The sequence below is a fragment of the Crocuta crocuta genome, unplaced genomic scaffold (genome assembly GCF_008692635.1).
Source record: "Crocuta crocuta isolate KB4526 unplaced genomic scaffold, BGI_CrCroc_1.0 scaffold107, whole genome shotgun sequence".
In the NCBI taxonomy this organism is placed as follows: domain Eukaryota; kingdom Metazoa; phylum Chordata; class Mammalia; order Carnivora; family Hyaenidae; genus Crocuta; species Crocuta crocuta.
In genome coordinates this window covers 1053678-1074728 of record NW_027531877.1, presented here as the reverse complement: position 1 = coordinate 1074728, position 21051 = coordinate 1053678, and the positions used below count along the sequence as shown (strand labels likewise).

At 42.8% G+C, this 21051-nt stretch overlaps 1 protein-coding gene and 1 pseudogene across 1 annotated transcript; both read left to right on the top strand.

The window, feature by feature from the left end:
* Nucleotides 1-14901: 14901 nt before the first annotated feature.
* LOC144239051 (small ribosomal subunit protein uS13 pseudogene) lies at nucleotides 14902-15360 on the top strand (annotated as a pseudogene).
* A 1388-nt stretch (nucleotides 15361-16748) lies between these two features.
* On the top strand, nucleotides 16749-18008 carry GPR151 (G protein-coupled receptor 151). The gene has a single exon (XM_077772965.1). The coding sequence runs from the start codon at nucleotides 16749-16751 to the stop codon at nucleotides 18006-18008; it is 1260 nt and encodes a 419-aa protein (XP_077629091.1).
* The last annotated feature ends 3043 nt before the right edge of the window (nucleotides 18009-21051 follow it).

Here is a 21051-nt window from a genome sequence, read left to right as displayed (position 1 = left end):
TCGCATCTCTCATGTGACCCATCTTTCCTTGGCCTCTCCACCTCCGCCCAATCCACATTTACTCTAGTGAAGCAGAAGGGCTGGTGTTGTTAATAGGAAATGGAGTTTCCTAAGGAGAATCAGGGAGAACTTCCCAGAAGAAGCAATGCTTGAAAGATCTGAAGGATGAGGAGCAGTTAGCTTGGGGGACAGGGGTGCAAGAATATTCCAGGCAGTGGCACCTTACATGTTCACAGGCCCTATGAGAGAATAAAGAGATCACACGGTGCTTTCAAATCAAACTGTTAGAATCACTCATGTAATTCTCCTGGCAAAAATAAATCCTGAAGAAGGAAAGTCTTCCTGACGCTTTCGTAACAACCAAGTCATCTTCATCTGGGAGCTATTTTAGTCTGCTCAGGCTGTTGTAACAAAATGCCACAGACTGGGTGGCTTGTAAACAGAAATTTATTTCTCACAGTTCTGGAGGCTGGCAGTCCGTTATCAGGGCACCAGCCTGGTCAGATGAGGGCACCCTTCCTGATCACAGACTTCTTCTCATGGTCATGGCAATAATCACATTCAGGAGAGTTCCACTCTCAGGACCTAATCACCTCCCCAAGGCCGTGCCTCCTAATACCCTCACTTTGAGAGTTACAATTTCAGCATGAGTTCGGGGGGCACATAGACATTGAGATCATAGCAGTAGCCAATAAATAATATGTGGCTATTTTAATTAAAATTAGTTTAACTAAATTTAAACGATTTAACAATTTAATTAAAACTAAAAGTTTAATTAAAAATTAAAACTAAATATCCAGTTCCTTAATTGCACTAGCCCATTTATATCAGGCGTACAAATGTAGAACATTTCCATCATCACAGAAAACACTATCGGATGTTGCTGGTCTAGACCACTGGGAACAAAAGGTGGATACAAGATTCATAACAACGTTTATTTGATTTTATTTTTAAATGCTTTGTTTGGGTTAATTATAGGAAGATTAGTAAGCTAATGGCCTTTGGTTAATATTACAAATTTAGTGATCAATATTCTTCTATAAACTTGTTAACAAATACGGTTTTCCCTACAAGAAGATTCCCTTCAAGCAGTTTCCAAGTTACAAATCCATAATCCTTGGAAGATAGCTATTTAAGCCAACCACTCAGTATTACAATTTCTTTGCCCATGTGAAGTCAACACTTAGAAATTCACCTTGATGCTGAAAAGAGGAGCGGTAGAGATTTCAGTCAAATTTTATGTTTCCCAGCGTCACGATTCTCCGTCCTTTCCCTTACGTCTCTAAAGGATAAAGAATAACCTGAATTCAAAAATACTTGTGTCAATATCTTGGCCAATATTTCCCATCATGTGCCAGAGAGCTTTTGCCTGTGGTTTCAACTTTAACTAAAGCTGTCTTGGGGGGTTTAAACTAGTTTTGTTCCAAAGCTGTGAGGTCAAGAAAATGTGGTAAATACGTAGCCCAGTGGCTGGAGGGCAAAGCGGAGGCCACGGTTAAGATCAAGGTGGAGAAGCAGGCATGGGCCAGGCTATGGAGAGTTTAACTTGAACCTAATGGGCAGGAAGAAGCCACTCAAGTGTTTCAAGAGTAAGAATGAACACAGAAGCTCAAAAAACTTCATCAAATTCGAGTTTTCAAAAGAGGACTTTGGTTGCTGTGTGGAGAAAAAGAGCAAAGAATAGTCTGGCACAGGCCAAAGAAAATGCACACAGGCCTCTTGGGAGGCTGTGCATCAGTACTTGAGGGCAGGCACCGGGTCACCAGACAGAAGGTCACAACATTTCCCCAGTCCTAAGTCAAGAAGCTACATGGACATGTGTACAAGTAGTCACAGGGAAACAAGACAGTATATTTGAAAAACAAACATGCTCACAAACCTGGAGTGTGTGATCATTCCCGCAAGAGTAGGCTTATTATAAATACTTACTACTTATTACAAATACTGATTAATACTCAAAAAAAGACCTTGTTGAAGGAGAATTTTTTACATATAGGCAGCTCAACTCTTATCTCAGGATTCCAAAATGAAAATTTATCATCACCCTGAAATTTTAATCCCAGCAGGATTAAAGACTGCATGACTTTCCCCTGAAATATTAAAGCAACTCTTACCTTTTTTTTTTCTATATTCCACACTCTTCCCTTATAAAGAAATATGATGGTAATTTCCTTTTCTAAGAAGAGACAAGTAAGTGTGGGCATTTATAATCCTAGGATTCTTGGCAGACCACAGGGCAAATCCAGCCCACTAATGTGTCATTTTTATCTGAATAATGCTTTAAAAGCAATTAAGAACTATTTTCCAATCAGCAAATTTCACAGAGAAAACTACAATGCTTTCTTCTCTTGAAAAATCACAAGATCTGACAACAACAGAGCTTTCTTCAAATGAGGCAACCATCAGCTAGCAACGGAATGCAAGCTGGTCCCTTCAGACCCAGAAAACCGCTGCAGTTCACGAAGATCTCCACTACCCACACACGATCTCGGTATTTGAATTCACACCCCATCTATGCAATCAGCAGCAAGGTACTTTATTCCCTTGCCCTCTGCTGGCAAATACAGGCAACTGCAAACACTACCACATAAATCCAGTCTGCGGATTATCATCTGCAATTTGGTCAGTCTCTCAAAAACAAAATTCTCTTCTACCATATTCCTGAACTTCTTCTACCATCCAAAGATACGCATCCAAGAAATACAAAAAAACTGAATTTGACGTTAACAGACAACCATTTAGGAAATGAACAAGTGCTTCATGGGATCAAGCCCCTTTACCAGCTCTGCACTAGCAGCCCAGAGCCTGCTTACAATCCTTTCTCTTTCTCTGTGCCCCTCCCCCTCTCATGCTTTTTCTTTCTGTAAATAAACACATAAATACATAAGTAAACGAACATTAAAAAAAGAAGTGAACAGGAATGACAAACAGCAAATACATTTAAATTGTTCTCCTATTAAGTGAAAAGACAACTCACAGAAGAGGAGAAAGTATTTACTGTAGAAAATAAGAGTCTAGTATTTAGAGTATCTAAGGAACAGTTATAACAAATCACCAGATTTTAAAATAGATAAATTATTTGAATAGACATTTCTCCAAAGATATGCAAATGGCCAATGAACATAAGAAAAGATCTTCGACAACATTAGTCATTTGGGAAATGCCAATCAACGCCACAATGAGATACTACTTCATACCAATCTAATGGCTCAAGAGAAAAACAGACAGTAACAAGTGTTGACAATGTGATCATAGTTAGAAAGGTGTTCTCTATGCCCAATTAAAAAGGGAACCACCAATGTTTTCTTCTAGCTACTTGAAAGCTTTAATTTTTACATTTAGATCTCTGATCCATTTGGAGTTCATTCTTGCTTCTGGTGGAAGGGCTGGATCTAATCTTAACATTTTCAAATGGCTGCCCAGTTGTCCCAACATCATTTATTTGGAAGACCATATTTCCCTCAGTGATCTGAAACACCAGTCAGCACATCCTAGTTTTTTATACGTAAGTGAGGGGGATTTCTGAATTTTCTACACCAATCACTGGTCTGTCTATACACGTACCAGTATCACATGTTAAATTTCAGTATCTTTTGCGATAGAAAGATACATCTTTATCTACGTTTTTGAACATTTGGGTTTTTTTTGTTTGTTTCTGAGAGAGAGAAAGAGAGAGAGAGCAGAGGAAGAAAGGGATAGAGAGAAAGTCTTAACCATACCCAGCATGGAGCCCATTGCGAGGCTCCATCTCATGACCATGAGATCATGAGATCATGACCTGAGCCAAGATCGAGTCAGACTTGACCAACTTAAGCCACCCAAGCACCCCTTATTTTGTTTTTCTTCTTACTAATGTAAATGTGATTTTTTTTCATCTGTTGTATCTACTAACTGGTTATTATTCATGTATATCATGCAATTTCAATGAGGGCATTATTGCCCCTCAAAAGACAAAATTGCTTTAGGGATGAAAAAAATGAGATTACAATGGTTTGTCGATCTCCAAAGGGTCACAGTAAACAGTGTACAGTATATAGTGTTAAGGTTTGGTCTCAGTTCTGTTATAGTACCTTGTAAATTCTGTATTATATTTACTGTGTTTCTTTCCCTACTTTACCTTTTCTTGCTTTTTAAAAATTTTAGGTGTTAGGGAAGGCTGGGGCACCTGGCTGGCTCAGTCAGTAGAGTATATGACTCCTGATCCCAGGGTCGTGAGTTCAAGCCCCATGCTAGGTGTACAGCTTACTTAAAATAAAATAAGATAAAATAGTAAAAGAATTGTTCTCTCATTACAGTTAAGATTCGTGAAGCAAATACAGAATTACTTCATTTGCATAACAAAGCCTTGATCCCCCCAATAGTCAGTATAAATAACTACCCCTTATATTCCTGTATATGATTAAAGCCTATTAGTTTGGTCCTGAAGTTTTGAGAGCAATACTGCACTTAGTCACCCCAAAGACTGTGATGCTCAACTTCTTGTCACAATAGGATACTCCAAGTAGCCATCACGGAAAAGGGCTCAAAACACAAGAGGCTCTTTGTCACTGATGCCCGTACAACCTTCCAGGCAGGGGAAACCCCCACCTTACCAGGCCTGCCCAATCTGCACGCAAACCTTTTGTAGCCCACTGCGGCCTAACACACTTTGACAGCTCTATTTTGTTTTTGTTTTATTTTTATTTATTCATTATGTTTTTTCACTTCCCTGCCCATTGTGGTACCTGAATTCATGACCCCAAGAGCTAGAGTGGCATGCTCCACCGACTGAGCCAGCCAGGCGCCCCTGACGGTTCTATTTTGAAAGACATTTATTTAATTAGAGATTTCTGCTCTATTTTTACCACCATTCTCCTCTCTCTAGAAGATAAAATATGACAGGAAAGCCAAGCCCTGCTTTGATCCCACCCTACAACTTAATCACCACATTCCTAACTAGCAGCAGAACTGCTCAAGAATGTAAAATGCCAAATATTTTGCAGCTGAACTGGAAATCTAAAGGTAATTGCTGAGTGTACCTAATCAAAGACTCGGGCGGAAATACAATAAACCCCACAGGTGTGTACAACAAATCCAAATTAGCAAAGCCGAGGAGTGTAATTCTTACAGGATTGTTTCATGCATTTCAAGTACAACCTGGGATCCCAGCAGAGCTCTGTCCCATTAAGCAATTAATTAATCTCAAAAAATAGTTTGTCTTCAACTACTTCTATTTGCTTACAATGAATGCACTTTAGTCTTTTAAACTACCCGTTTCCTGGGAGTCCCTGAGACCCTTTCCAAAGGCCCATGAGATCGAAACTCTTTTCTATTAATACTAAAATGTTATTTGCCTTTCCTACTCTCATACTTTCATGAGTGTGCCATGGAGTTTTCTAGAGTCTACATGATGAATGATACTTCAACAGACTGAATAAGAAGCAGAGAGGAGAATCTGGCTCTCTTCTATTGAACCAGGTATTAAAGAGATTTTCAAAGACATAGAACATCCCACAGTGCTCACTAGAATTTTTTCTTTAGGAAGTGTGGTTATTTCGTAGGTGCCTGGGTGGCTGAGGCGGTTAAGCTCCCTACTCTTGATTTTGGCTCAGGTCATGATCCCAAAGTCGAGGGATCCGGTCCTTCACCAGACTCTATACTGTGTGTGAAACATGCTTATGAATCTCTCTCTCAGGGTGCCTCGATTAAGTGTCCTACTTCAGCTCAGGTTGTGATCTTGTAATCTGTGAGTTCAAGCCCCATGTTGGGCTCTGTGATGACAGCTCACAGCCTGGAGCCTGCTTGGGATTTTGTGTCTCCCTCTCTCTCTGTTCCTCCCCCACTCACTCTCTCTCTCTCTCTCTCTCTGTCTCTCAAAAATAAACAAACACTTAGAGAGAGTGTGTGTGTGTAAAGGAGTTCTCAGATCAATAGGTTTCAAAACCACTACGTGAAACAGATTTCCTGTTGTTTATTAGATTAAGCAAACTCTCTGAAAGCTGGTTTCATCTTAATCTTCTTTTGCACCGCTAATGAAAAGAGGGGTCAGGTTGAGAAGTCACCCCTCACAGCTCCGTGCAGCCCTCAGCACACTGCCCCTACTTGCCAACCCTACAGTCGACATGTCTTCCATGCGGATGTTTCCATCCCATCCCCTGGCTCAAGGACTGTGCTGTAAGATGATTACAATCGTCACAACACATCACTTTTTCCACGAGTGAGCTTTTACCACTTGTCAGGCATGGAGCATTCAGTATCTCATTAAGAGAAGCCTCGAACAGGGCCTGGAATGTGGGATGCCCTCATTCAGTGTTGGCAGCCATGGCTGCCTTACAATCACCCCACGAGGAACATTCGCTAGTCCCCCTCACTTACAGTTGAGGACGGGGGGGCTCCTGTTACTTGCTCAAGGGCACACAGCTACCAGGCGGCAGAGCCAGGATTCCAACCCAACTCTACTTCTCCACACATTTCTGCTGCATGCCAGTCTTTCTCACACTTCATGGTATAGACAAATCCTCTGTGGGTCTTGGCAAACGCAGATTCTGACTCAGGGAGTCTGGGAAACCTGAGAGTCTGCATTTCTAATAAGCTCCCCAGAAGGCCAAAGCTGCTGGTCCTCAGTGCACAGCTTAGAAGACTGTGCCCCTCTGCCCCCTCATAAGCATCTTTAACATTTTATTTTATCTCTGTGTTCATTTCCCTCTGTCTATACTGAGATGTCTTTAACCCAATTAAAAATGTTTTTCATTTTTGTCCCATTCAACAAGAATCCCTCACCTTCCTTCAACCCGTTTTTGTCAACCATTTGTGGGCACTCACAAACTACCTTCACAACACCACTTCCACTCTTTTCTCCATCACGTGAACCAGTACTCCGAGCTGTCACAAGGGGGCACTGCCTGGTCATCAGTAGTTCAGGCTCAGCATCACAGCCTCCTTGGTCCACATCAGTTACGGAATTGTGCGATGACACGAACTTATTATTAAAAATGGATGGGAACTGGGAAAATCAAATTGCAGGCAGTGACCAGAAGTATAGATCTCAAACACAGCACAAATGAAATGGCAATAGACATTAGTAAGTGTGCCCAAAGGCAGTATGAACTATCAGGCCTTAGTGCAGACTTGATGACAATCAACTGTGTTTGTCTCTGTAAGATATAAAAACAACATTAAGAACTTGCCTGATTCTGGGGCGCCTGGTCGGCTTGGCAGGGAGAGCACGCAACCTTGGTCTCAGGGCCCTGAGTTCAAGCTCCATGTCGTATGTAGAGCTTAATTTAAAAAAAAGGAAAAAAAAAACCTTGTCTGACTCCAGGAAATAGATCAAATAATAAATCTAAAGACAAGTTACTGGGTATTTTATTATATTTATTAACTGCCACTTTGAACAGAGCTCTGCCTCATTTTCCATAGAGCACCTCCATATACACTTCAGGTACAAAAGCCCCTTATGCCACCATGTTACACGTTACATAGTAAAAAAGATTCACTCGTGATGGAATCTAGTAAAATCCATTCATAACTGCATATGTATATATAATTTATTTGTAAATATGCATAAAGAAATATATCGAAGGGTCTTCACCAAATTGTTTTAGAGTAAGCAGGGCTGCTGTTGAAGGGAAACTCTGAGAGAAAATGTATAGATTCTGGTCATCACCACAGGAGAAATAGCTGATTCATTTCAAGCACATAGACAAGATGTATTACACACATTTCCACCATTCTGCAGGAGCTTATCCCCCACCTTCCTTTGATAATTACCTAGGGTTATAGTTATTAGAAAGAAAATTTACTCTGGAGACACATAAAGGCTTTGGAGTCAAAGACAGACAACCTGGGATCAAATTCCAGGCCTATCACTTACTGACCATGTGACTTTGAATTAGTGTCTTCATGAAATGCAATGCTCAGGATTGAGTGGGCAAAGGCCTGGTAATGGATGCTGTGAAATATTCTTGAATTCAATATTCAATTGTACAGGTAATCCCAGTGCCCATATAACACAGGAAATGCAAATGACCTTAGCAGGATTTAAACCAGTTCAAAGGTCTCCAGTGTCATTTGGCATTTATGGACAAGAATGGCTCTTTCTAAATAATTGCTAATTCTGGTTCTAAGTGAAGGATATATCCAAGGCTGATGGGAATGGCCTGACTTTTATCAGTGTCATGAAATCCTAAATAAGTCCTTTCCTCCCAAACATACGCTGCCCCATACAAACATAGAACAGATCACTCACAGTCATTTTAAAGATGTAGATCAATTGTTCAAGGTTAATTACGACATAATATGAAAAGGCCAATTTACAAAGGCATCTAGGAGCATGTTTTCAAAATGACATATATCTTTGAAAATATGCCTATCAAGTTATCTGGGATGTGTCACATCTCACACCTCCTGTGCAGCCTTCCCTAAGAAACCCAGAAGCTCTCCTACCTTTCAGCCTTTAACCTCTTTCCTAGATTCCCTGAAAGACTGATATACTCTAGAGTTTCAGAGAGGTACCTCACAGGCTTCAAGACTAAGTGAGGGGTACTCAGATAATAGAACCATGATTTACCACCCTCCTGCTTCACACAGAGTAGCTTTCCTTTTATCTGTTGCAGAATATTGGGCTCCTGCCTAAGATTTCATCTGAAAAAGGGTTTTCCACAGCCAAATTAAGAGTCGGCCCTATTGACCACAGTATTAACTTGGAACATGCTTTACATTTCCAGTGGTATCATCTTATGTGACACTATGGATGATCTTTCACCAAAGTACATACTATCTCCTCAAACAAAGACTTTACAAGATGTTAGTGCTACTTCCTTCATGTACCCACAATTATTAGAATGGCTTCATAGATTCCTGTTGAACTGAGACTATACTTCCACTAGGACATCCATCTTTACAGGGAACAGTCAGCTAACAACAACCAAGATAGTTCTATCAAAGACTGGGACTCAATGGCTACCAATCTCCATTGGCTTTTCTCACGACACCGGAAATGCTGTTTCATCTGGCACCCAAAAGCACATCCTTCGCAGCAGCATTTCTGAAAGCTGTCAACAACCATTTCTCAAACAGAATTTTAAATCAACTACAGTATTATGCTCAAATGTAAAGTAATTACATGGAGGGTCACCTGGGTGGCTCAGTTGGTTAAGCCTCCGACTTCAGCTCACGTCATGATCTCGTGGTCCGTGGGTTCGAGCCCCGCGTCAGGTTCTATGCTGACAACTCAGAGCCTGGAGACTCCTTCAGATTCTGTCTCTCTCTCTCTCTCTCTCTCTCTCTCTCTCCCCCTCCCACACTCATGCTCGCTCTCTCTCTCAAAAATAAATATTTAAAAATAAAGTAATTACATGGACCTGGACTTGGGTCAATTTGAACAATAGATAGGAAAAAGTAAAGAGTTGTGCTGTCCAGTGCAGAACCCACTAGCCATATGTGACTATTTATACTTAAATGATTTAAATCAAATAAACCTTAAAATTCAGTCCCTCAACTATCCTCACAGCATTTCAAGTGCTCAGTCACTACATGTAGCTAGTGGCCACCATATTGGAAAGTGTAGATACAGAATATTCCCGTCACCACAGAGAGTACGGTTGGATACACTGATATCAAGGTGACTAAGTTTATCATTTCATAAAGTGTTCTGAAGAATACTAGCCTAGTAAGATGCTGTAATCCCATCTAAATTAATCTGGAAAATTCTGCATCCACACTCCCTGCCTCACAATATACCAGAGAAGTAACATCATAGAGCCTCAAGACTCAAGCTCTAGCATCAGATCAGAGTTCGAATTCTAGCTCTGCCACTTACTAGCAGCATGACCTTGACCAAGTTACCTACTTTCGAACTTCAGCTTCTTCATTTGATAAATGGGAATAACTGAACTCCTTAGTATTGTCATGATAATAAAATGAGATAATACATGTAAAATTTAGCAAAGTATTTCACAAATACAAAAGTTTTAGCAAATATAAACTCTAATAGTTACATTCTGAAGTGCAGAGAAGCCCTATTTAACTTTGCTTAGTCCAGCATTTCCCAAATTCACTACCAGCAAACTTGTTTAAGAATACATAGAAGAGAGGGGCAACTGGGTGGCTCAGTCGGCTAAGCATCCAACATCGGCTCAGGTCATGAGAATACTACCACCCCCACCCCCACCAAAGAGGCCTATGACCTAGGAACCTGTGATTATTTGCCTTACATGACAAAAAAAGCCTTTTCAGATGTGACTGAAGTAAGGATTTTGAGATAAGAAGACAACCCTGGATTATCCAATGGGCCCAGTGTAATCACAGGGGTCCCCTACATGAGGGACATAGTAGGCTCAGTCAGAGAAGGAGATGTGATAACAAAAGCCAAAGTCAGAGGGGCATTCTGGCAGAGATGTTCTGCTGGCTTTGCAGATGGAGGACAGCCCACGAGCCAGGGACTGCAGGCACCTTCTAGAAACCGGCCAAGACGAGGAAATGGAGTCTCCTCGAGAGCCCCTAGAAGGAATGTAGTCTTGCTGACACTTCATTTTGGGATTTTTCACCTCCAGGATGATAGGATGGTTTCCATTGTTTTAAGGCACTAAGTTCATGGTAATTTATTACAGCAGAATAGGAAACTAATACAGAATACCTGAAAACATCTCTCAAGCTGCTGATGTCCCATTGTGAGGCTCATCTGGTGGGAAGAGCTGGATCCAGAATCAGGAATCCAGGCCCTAGCTCAGTTCACCAACTAAGTTTTCTAACTACTATCAGGTCAATATCTCTGGGTCACTTTAGTTTCTTCTACCAAATGATGACATTATCAACTCCTTTATTTAATTTAAATTTTATGACAGTAAAAATGATAGACCTACTTCATGAACGTAACTCCAACTTGCTTATTTCAAGTTTTGTCAATGACAAGTATGGGTGGGGGTTGGGGGTGGATAAAATAATGCAGAAGGTAGAAAAATTTTAGAAGAATGTCCTGAACTTTCATCAGGGATTTAGAACGAGAGGCTGAGAAAGGTTAATTTTTTGTATGTTAATGCACTCAGCAGCAAAGCTACCTGAACCACCATTGTGTACCCAGAAATACACAATGAAAATACACAATACCCCTCCATCCAAACATCTTTTCTTTCAAAGATTTGGAGTATGATATTCAGTTATTAAGGACATCTAATAAAATTTTTTAAACTTTTTTCCCCCTCCCAAGGATAAACATAGAAGGACAAAACCTACAGATCACAAGAGCGGCCTCTCCCGTTTATAAAAGAAAGACGAATCCCAGACTCAGGGATGGCAATGTACTCTCCTTTCTTAAAACACCGCCAGGCAACACTCTTGAATACGGCACATTCCTTGCCCTGCTCGGCTAGGGCTGGGGTGATTGACGATGCCAGGCGCCACCTGCTGGATTTGGCAGAAACAGCTCAGTCGTCAGTGCCGAGGAGCCCATTCCCATCAGGATGGGCAAGAAGGTGCAGAGAGTAAAATACAAGAAACCACTGAATTGTACACTTGGAGTAGATCTTATGGTATGTGAATCAGGGCTCAATAAAGTTATTTTTAAAAAGAAGGTAAAAGAAATGGACATGGCAATGAAATTTTGATTTTTTGCTTAAATTAGATTTTCCTCTGAATGATGAGACCTGTGTTTCTATAAGGACCCACAACAGATACCCTCTAAAAATAAAATAGCTGTAGCCAGGCTGTAGGCTGACTGTCTCCAAAGCAGGATTTTAACCATTGTGGGCCCACAATGTTTAGTCTTTTACTTGCTGAGAAGATTCTATTCTCCTAAAACAATGTGCCCTTATTAAAGAGAGAGAGAGAGAGAGAGAGAGAGAGAGAGAGAGACACGCCTGTGTCATCTTCACTGTGATGAAATCAATTCCTGAGACAGTATTCTCCAGAATCTTTTTGGCCAGGGCCTCTGATTACATTGTAACAAAAATCATAGCTACAATTATCATTCACATTATAACAATGTAAGTAGCAAACAAACTCTTGGGAAGAAAAACAAAAGGTCAAATTAAGCACACCATAATATCAACCACAGCTGTGTTTCAATGGGACTATGACTGATTTTTTTCAAAAGAAAGTTTCAAGTTCTACCTAACCAGGCAAGATGCATCATCTTCCTTATACTCTTACCATCCTTCACATCTATGTCCAAAGCTTATCCTCCATAAAATCACAACGTGAATCATTAACCAAACAAACAAACAAAAATCCTTGGCAGGAACAAGTCATGTCCATGATCAGAGCATCAGTCTCCCTGCCTGGAAAATGAAGTTCTGACCCTCACAACAGAAAAGGGCCCCTTTCAGTTGTAAAACTCTCACATTTTAGGGGCAGGGTTCAAATCTCATGGCTCCCAGTCTGCAGAATTTGAAACCTATAGGCTGGCCATCCCTACTGTGGACTTGAGAGGTACCTAAGCAATAGCAGAAACAGGAGGAAGTGCTGTCTTGTAGGAGTGGCCACCCAGACCCAGCCAGACCCATTCACCACTTAGACACAGACTGTCACTCAGCTTGTACCTGCAGCCTGGAAAAATACTCCAAGACGCTAGACTCGAAATAATAGGATGCGCCAGGCAGGAAGACCCCATATCCAAAGTTACTCCACAGACACAAGATAACAGGAGTCCAAAAAATAACACAACCATGGCCCTGGAGAAAGGGAGCCCCAGTGAACCAAAGCCATCAGCAAAGAAGGAAACACCAACCGGGCGGCGTGGCTCTTCCTCAACAGTAGATTGGGAGAGAGGGGAGAGTAAGGGGATCCCGGAGGGCTGACTTAGAGAACGCCCACACAGCCAGAGCTGAGCATGCTCAACGACCTCACCAGCTGCTGCTCGGCAAAGCCCAGCCTGATCCACTCTGCTGCCCCCAGAGCTCTCCGGGCCTTGATCAGAGCCTAAAAACTTACAGGCAGAAGGAAGGATTAACTCTCAGAGACCCAAAGTAAACCCTGATAACTTCTTTGATAAGAAATAGCTGGGGCGCCTGGGTGGCTTAGTCGGTTAAGCGTCCGACTTTCGCTTAGGTCATGATCTCGCGGTTCGTGGGTTCGAGCCCCGCGTCGGGCTCTGTGCTGACTGCCGGCTCAGAGCCTGGAGCCTGTTTCAGAGTCTGTGACTCCCTCTCTCTCTGACCCTCCCCTGCTCATGCTGTCTCTCTCTCGCTCTCCTAGAAATAAATTTAAAAAATAAAAATAAAAAAAGAAGTAGCTGTTTACTGGTGTGTTTCATACAGGGATACTGAATACACAGCACCGATGAGCTCAAAAAAGGCCGTGGCAGAGATGAGCAGGTAGGGGCAGGGCAAAGACTTCCCATTTGCAGGAGGCCTTTGGTGGTCAGACCCTCCGCCACCACCTCTTGGTTTGCTCCAGGTGCCCCTGCTCCAGGCGCCATTACACGCCTCCCCCTCTCACTGCACTGTCACTGAACTTTCCTGTCCGTTCATCTCTCATGAGAGATTGCAGCTCCTTAAGAAAAGGGACTCTTCCACCACCTGCGGCCCTAAGGTCTAGTATAGATGTTTGGTGTTTGGCACAGAGAAGTGGCTCGGTAAATATTCACTGAAAGAAAAGTACACAAGCTTTGTATTCCCAGAGCCAAAGGGCTCGTTACTTGTTGCACTGAACTATACCAGTTTCACAAGTGTGATGCTTAAAGAACAGTACCCCACAGCTTCTTTAGGGGTACAGGGTAGCACAGTACTTATGAACACTGGAACCCTGGAACCTCAACTCTGGGCTCAGACCCATGGGGGTCCGGATCTCAACCTGTCATCTATTGGCTGTGTGATCTACAGACCCACGGACAGGTCTCCAGGCCTCGGCATCACCATCTGTAAGGAGGGTGGAAGTAGCACCATCCCCAGGATTCAGTGCACAGGACGATTAGCACTGGCATTGACACTTAGGACTCCTCCGATCAGTGATTGTTATTATCACTCACCATGCCCTGGGTCTGAGCTATAGGATAAAGTTTGCCCAGCCCTGCTAAGAGATCCCACTTATCTCTGCTTTTATTAAAAGTCACTTAAGCACACCTAAAACTAATATAATACAGTAGGTTAACTACCCTGCAATTTTTTTTAAGCCACTTAAAAGTTTGGCCATCACCTTGCTTTGTCTGATTTTTTTCCTTTTTTTAGCATTTATTCATTTTTGAGAGGGAGAGCGTGAGCAGGGAGGGGGCAGAAAGAGGGAGACACAGAATCCAAAGCAGGCTCCAGGCTCTGAGCTGTCAGCACAGAGCCTGATGGAGGTTCAAACCTGTCTGGGTTTCTTTGAAGTTTAAACTGGCTGATGTCTTTTGCAAGTTGAAATTAAAAAAAAAAAAAAAAAGTCTATGGCTTTATTATGTTGTTTTCTTACTGCAGCTCAATTTCCAGGGGCTTCCCGTTAACATCACCATCATGGGGGTGTCCTCATGGAAAAGCAGCCTGGGGCCCAGCTAGGCACCTGCGGGGAGGAGTGGCAGCCGCATGAGTATGGAGTGGAGGGACTCCTTGTGTAGGGAGTCCATTTCCAAGCTGGGGAACCAGCACCCGAGACAGCAAATTCTGAAACTTTCCTTTTCTCCCTACTGACCTCAGATGTCCTCCTTCCCCGCCCAGCACTTTCCTCTGGTTTGGTCCTTCTAAACTGCAGTCTCTCCCTGGCTGCAAAATTTGTTTTTGTAAATCACAGTCTCAGAATAGAATATCCCCTCTCCTGGAGCCAACTGAGCAGTCTAAGAGCAGGGGCAGATCTGCTCTTTACCTATTTTTCTTCTTCCCAAATAACTCTTAAAAGGGGGGAGGGGGGCGCCTGGGTGGCTCAGATGGTTAAGCGTCCGACTTCAGCTCAGGTCATGATCTCGGGTTTCTGAATTCCACAGGAGGCCTACACACCGCTGCTGGGGCCGCCGCCATGTCTCTCTTCATCCCTGAGAAGTTCCAGCACATCTTGCGAGTACTCAGCACCAATATCGATGGGCAGCGGAAAATAGCCTTTGCCATTTCTGCAATTAAGGGTGTGGGGCAAAGATACGCTCATGTGGTGTTGAGGAAAGTGCACATCGACCTCACCAAGAGGGCAGGAGAGCTCACTGAGGATGAGATGGAACGTGTGATCACTATTATGCAGAATCCACGCCAGGATAGGATCCCAGACTGGTTTTTGAACAGAAAAAAGGATGTGAAGGATGAAAAATACAGCCAGGTCCTGGCCAATGGTCTGGACAACAAACTTTGTGAAGACTTGGAACGACTGAAGAAGATTCGGGCCCACAGAGGGTTGTGCCACTTCCGGGGACTTCATGTCCGAGGCCGGCACACCAAGACCACAGGCCGCAGGGGTCGCACTGTGGCTGTGTCCAAGAAGATATAAATCTGTAGGCCTTGTCTGTTAATAAATAGTTTATATATTAAAAAAAACAAAAACAAAAGAAAAAACAAAATAGACCAGGAAACCCAGCACAGCTTTCCCAATATTCAGGGGCTGCCTATTCTAGCAATTCAAAGCTGAGTTGACTCGGGCTTTGAGGAATTTTTAATGTCATCCCCTGAGTTTCCAGAGACAACTGGTGAAAACACAGCTAGTGCCACAACCGGGTCAGCCTCCCAGCCCAGCACATTCTGTGCTAGACACAGCATTCCTGGTTCAGCCATGCTTAGAGTAGGGCGCGTCTTTGTGGTAATCCACAAACCCCTTTGCCTGAACAATTCTGGGTCCTCAGCACCTTTCCACGGGCCACCATAGAATTGCAACACTGGTTCTAGAATCATTTTTTTCTGTAAATTTTTTTTCTTTTTCCCACTTTAACATGTAACTTCCTTTAAAATGTCTAAGGCGCCTTCCCCAAAGAAACTGTTTGCTTTGCTTTTACTCCTCCAGTCTCGGGAAGTCCTCTAGGAGGAGCAGCCTAATTCATCATTGGGTGGCCTTCACGATCGTCGTCACTTGCTGAAATGGTATTCAACGTGTTCTAGCCCAGAGTCTAACCATAGTCATTTCTAAAGAAACTTGCAATCGTGGGACTGCATTTAGAGTCATGTGTAATTTGAGTTTTCCATAGGCCGTCTCTGCAGTTTTCGTCTTCCTTCCCCAGCTCTGCGTTTTGGATCCCAGCCAGCTCCCCGAGGGGTAGGCGGGGTGAAGGCAGCAGCACATCTCCAAAGGGGGCAAAGCAGCCTGGGCTTTTGCTTTAAACCAACCCCCGACGTCCACACCCCCTGGGCACTTGTTAGAAATGCACATTCTTGGGCCCTGCTCCCGACCTGCGGGATCAAGTATGCAGGGAATTCTGGCCCCGGTTTAGGTGTAAAAGACCGACTTGCTCAGATGGTGTGTTTACCGGAACACAAACCAGTCAAGATTTTAGAAACAGCTGGTGGAAAGTAATTGCCTGACTGGCTCCTGACCCCCCAGGAACATATCCCACTTACAAGCATGTTGCCCTCATTCATCATTCATGAGTCTCTGGGGTTCTGACTCCACAGGGCTGCCCATCTGACACGAGGCTTGCTAATGAGCAGCACCCGAGCGCCCCTGCTACCCGCAACTCAGCGTGGCAGAGACGCACCGCATAAGGCAGGGCAGAGTCCACAGTCAACCTCCTTCCACACTCTGCTCTCGGGGAAACAAACAAGGGGAGGGCCCAGAGGTGTCATCTGACACGAATGACAGCCTCTTTATTTCCTAGGCAAAAGAGCTGGGGCAGAAAGACAAAAGCGGCTGCCTTCAGGAAGGACGAGCTGAGCTGCGTGGGCAAGGTGATGCTGGCAGCTGCCTCTGCAGACTCCAACTCCAGCACCATGAACGGGTCATCGGCTCACCTCCACTTTGCTGGAGGGTACCTGCCCTCTGACTCCAAGGACTGGAGGACCATCGTGCCGGCTCTCTTGGTGGCCGTCTGCCTGGTGGGCTTCATGGGGAACTTTTGTGTGATTGGCGTCCTCCTCCATAGCGCTTGGAAAGGAAAGCCGTCCATGATCCACTCCCTGATTCTGAACCTCAGCCTGGCTGATCTCTCTCTCCTGCTGTTTTCTGCACCCGTCCGGGCTACAGCATACTTCAAAGGCGTCTGGGACCTAGGCTGGTTTGTCTGCAAGTCCTCTGACTGGTTCATCCACACGTGCATGGCGGCCAAGAGCCTGACGATCGTTGCCGTGGCCAAAGTGTGCTTCATGTACGCAAGTGCCCCAGCCAAGCAAGTGAGTGTCCACAACTGCACCATCTGGTCAGTGCTGGTGGCCATCTGGGCCGTGGCCAGCCTGCTACCCCTGCCAGAGTGGTTCTTTAGCACCACCAGGCTTCACGCGGGTGTGGAGATGTGCCTCATGGACGTGCCCCCCGTGGCCGAAAGGTTCATGGCGATGTTTGGCAAGCTCTACCCTCTCCTGGCATTTTGTCTTCCGTTACTTTTTGCCAGCTTTTATTTCTGGAGAGCTTATGGCCAGTGTAAGAAACGAGGGACTAAGACTCAAAACCTGAGAAACCAGATGCGCTCCCGACAACTCACAGTGATGCTGCTGAGCATTGCTGTCACATCTGCCGTGCTGTGGCTCCCCGACTGGATCGCTTGGCTGTGGACATGGCATCTGAAGGCTGGAGCCCCGGCCCCACCACAAGGTTTCATAGCCCTGTCTCAAGTCCTGATGTTTTCCATCTCTTCGGCAAATCCTCTCATTTTCCTACTCATGTCCGAAGAGTTCAAGGAAGGCCTGAAAGGCCTGTGGAAATGGATGATGACCAAAAAACAACCAACTGCCTCAGAGTCTCAGAAGACACCGGCTGGTAATTCAGATGTCGCTCCTGACAACACTCCCTCTCCCGGGTCCCCAGCACCCGTACCAGAGAAAGAGAAGCCTGGCTCTCCCTCCTCCAGCGGAGAGAGAACAGAGAAGGCACAGATGCCCATCCTCCCTGATGTAGAGCAGTTTTGGCATGAGAGGGACACAGTCCCTTGTGTACAAGACAATGACCCTACCCCCTGGGAACATGAAGACCAAGAGATGGGAGACTGTGATAAATAGATAAGTTTCCAAGCTAAACAAATTGTGATTATATTTACATGTACTGCCGCTTGTCGATACCGCAGAACTTACCACATAGAACAAGGTCAAATCACTAACCTAGGAACTACAAAAATGCTTCGCAGTATGCATTTTAAAAATGTGCCGTTTGGTAAGTATTAGACCGTGTTAGGAGTCGTGTCATGCTGAGGTTTCAGAATTATATCCTGGCTATCCAAGAATTAACTTCAGTGTTGTGTGAAAATGCTTCTGTCACACCTGAATAGAAATTCCAGATACTCTGTCCTTTGTTCACAACTGCTCTTTTACTGGGTACTCCTTTGGGTACTCCTTAGAGTTACCCTGGACTGGCTGAAATAGAGCTTATTTCTGTCAAAGGCTGAGCTCCTTTACTTTTACTTTCTTCGTGAACCTGCTAGCCTTAACTTCACTATCAGACATTCTTTCGCTTAACCAAAGCTCAAAATCAACTTCCACTTCAGAGATTGTAAACACATTAATGTTAGTAAGTTATCTTCATTTGCTTTATAAAAGTTACTTTATGAAAATTCACATAGATTTCCCATGACTGAAGGTTAACAGAATAAGGATCACCACTTTCTTGCGGGCTGATTTCAAACCATGGCTTATTGCGGCTAAGTTTTAAGTAAATCCAAACTTTGCCTTATACTAAAACTTGCTTCACTAGTCTATGTAAAGCCACCTCTGCAAGTCTTCACTTGTGAAGTCTGAGGATTTTAGCACCTTAGCATGACATTCTAAATTCTGATATGGACTAAGAACTTTAAAAACTGCCCTTCCTCTTCCCAATTACCTACACTTCCAGAATGCAGGAGACAAGTACTCTTCCACAAGCTGCTATCAATCTGTTTCTCCTGGTACTTCCTTTCTGTCAAGATAAATATAAGCTGTAGTTAATGATAAAGGTATTAATTACTGAAGGCAATCCTCAAATATAAAAAAGGAACAGAGATGGTGATCTTTCTTGTTAAATGGTACTAAATGTCCCCTGAACATTGAACTTGAACCCTGCCCGAGTTTTAAAATACCTCAGGGTCTTTGTTATAAAGATGATCAAGAGCAACAAGGAAAAAAATTACTAGGAAAAAATTCCATGGATACAAGACAGAATTTGGTTAAGAATAGAAAACAAACAGCAAAAGGGTGATGGAGAAAGGAAAGCACTACTACTAAATTTTGTGTTAACAAACACTTTACCAACATAATTCAAATAAAAGGCAACAACTTCATTTTACAGCCAGCTAAAGCATACCCAATAAAACAATCATTGTGATACATTCCTGATTAAATATAAGGACATTTATCCATGATTCTTGATTACTTTATAATGGAACTCTGGGGTATTTTCACTGAGGGGTTCCCTCAGAAAAAAACTGCCATTAGGCCAAGCCATGGAGAACTTAAAATACAAAAATATGCTGCGGAAGGCATTTGTATTTTTTTTAAAATGTCCAGTCTGTGGGTTTTTTGGTATTTTTCTTTTTGTTTTTACAGGTGGTCATGGTTTGCTTTTTAACACAGAAGACAGGGCTGTTTTCATTTTACCTGGTTCATTACAAATTTTTCTTTTAAGGCTCATGAGTTCACAAAGTACAATTTAACCCAAATACCCAAATACTGTTTTGTGAGACAACAGTTAAACAAAGGAATTACCTTGAAAATTGCAGTGAACTATTTGAATTAAAGATTATTCACTATATAATATAGTAAATGTTGGATGTGAGCTTCCAGTGTTTGGCATTTTAACTTGTAAACAAATAAAAACAACCGCTTTACTTCAGATAGTTTTGGAGACATAGAACTAGCTGTCTTTGTCTTGAATGCGCCTTTCAAAATCACGTGGCACAAGAGGGCTTTTATGGGAAGGTCAGACCTTAGTACTAACATAGATCTCAGGGCAAACTGTATCATGTACTTTTAAGGAGTTTGCTGGTATGCGCCGAGTCAAGATGCAGATACTGAAACACGTATAATTACGATGACCTTTTCATTAAGAACCTTACAGAGTGCTGCCTTGATCTTTTAAAGAACTCTGCATAGTAAAGTCTGATTTGTACCTTAAATGAATAGTCAATCCCAAATACTTCAAAACAGAGGTAGGAAATCAGAATAGGTATCACCAAACCAGTTTTTTTTCACACTTTCCAACTAACTGTGAGAAACATCAAGTAGTGAGTGGGCAAACATTACTAGGTGGAATTCAAATAAAATACAGCATTCTAGATCTTTCACTTTAGTCAGCCAGTTATATTCGTACAATAGCTGTGCTCCTTTTGGCAAACACTTCAGTTTCATTCCTCACAGAACTTAAAAATCACTCAGTGGGTTTATACAAATGACCTTCAAAAAAAGAGAAAACAAGACCAAAAAAATGGGAAAAATGTCTTGCTGATTATCACCTGTACAGGTTAGGACCTTAGTTAATTCGAGTTTCTTACATACATACTTTCTGTGACACTTAATATGTTTAAGCGAAGTGTAACAGAAGTGTGAATGAGTCTGTATGCATGTGATCTGTGTCTGTGTGCACAGAACGTACAAACAACTGGTATTTCCTTACTGTAGGTTTTGTTGCAATCACAGTAGGTGGGACAGAAAAGGGAAAGTAAGTTATCCAATTAACGTCTTTTTCTTAAACACGAATGTGGCACTCTGAAATGAGAAATCTATGAAGGAAGGAGACAGGAATCTTTAAAGTGGGGAATTACAGCTAGAAAGAGCAAGTGGAGGTCAAAGGTAGGTTTCAGGGCACGAAGTGCAGGACACACCAGAAGGGTGCCAATAAGGCATTCATTGTTGACTGTGTTCATATGAAGACAAAAACAAGAAAACACAAAGACAAAAACATCAGCATCTTCTTGCTATGCAGCAGTAAGATATTGCTAAGGACTGAGCACCAAAATGGTTCTTTACAAATTCCTTTCCTTTCATACTGCAAATAATTTACTATATTCAAGCCTTTAAACACCACGTGATACTTAGGATTTGAAGTCAACTTTCTTTGTTGACTCCAAATTACAGT

Bases quoted from the DNA above. Each gene is read 5' to 3' on its own strand.
- GPR151 (XM_077772965.1), top strand. From the start codon at position 16,749: ATGCTGGCAGCTGCCTCTGCAGACTCCAACTCCAGCACCATGAACGGG.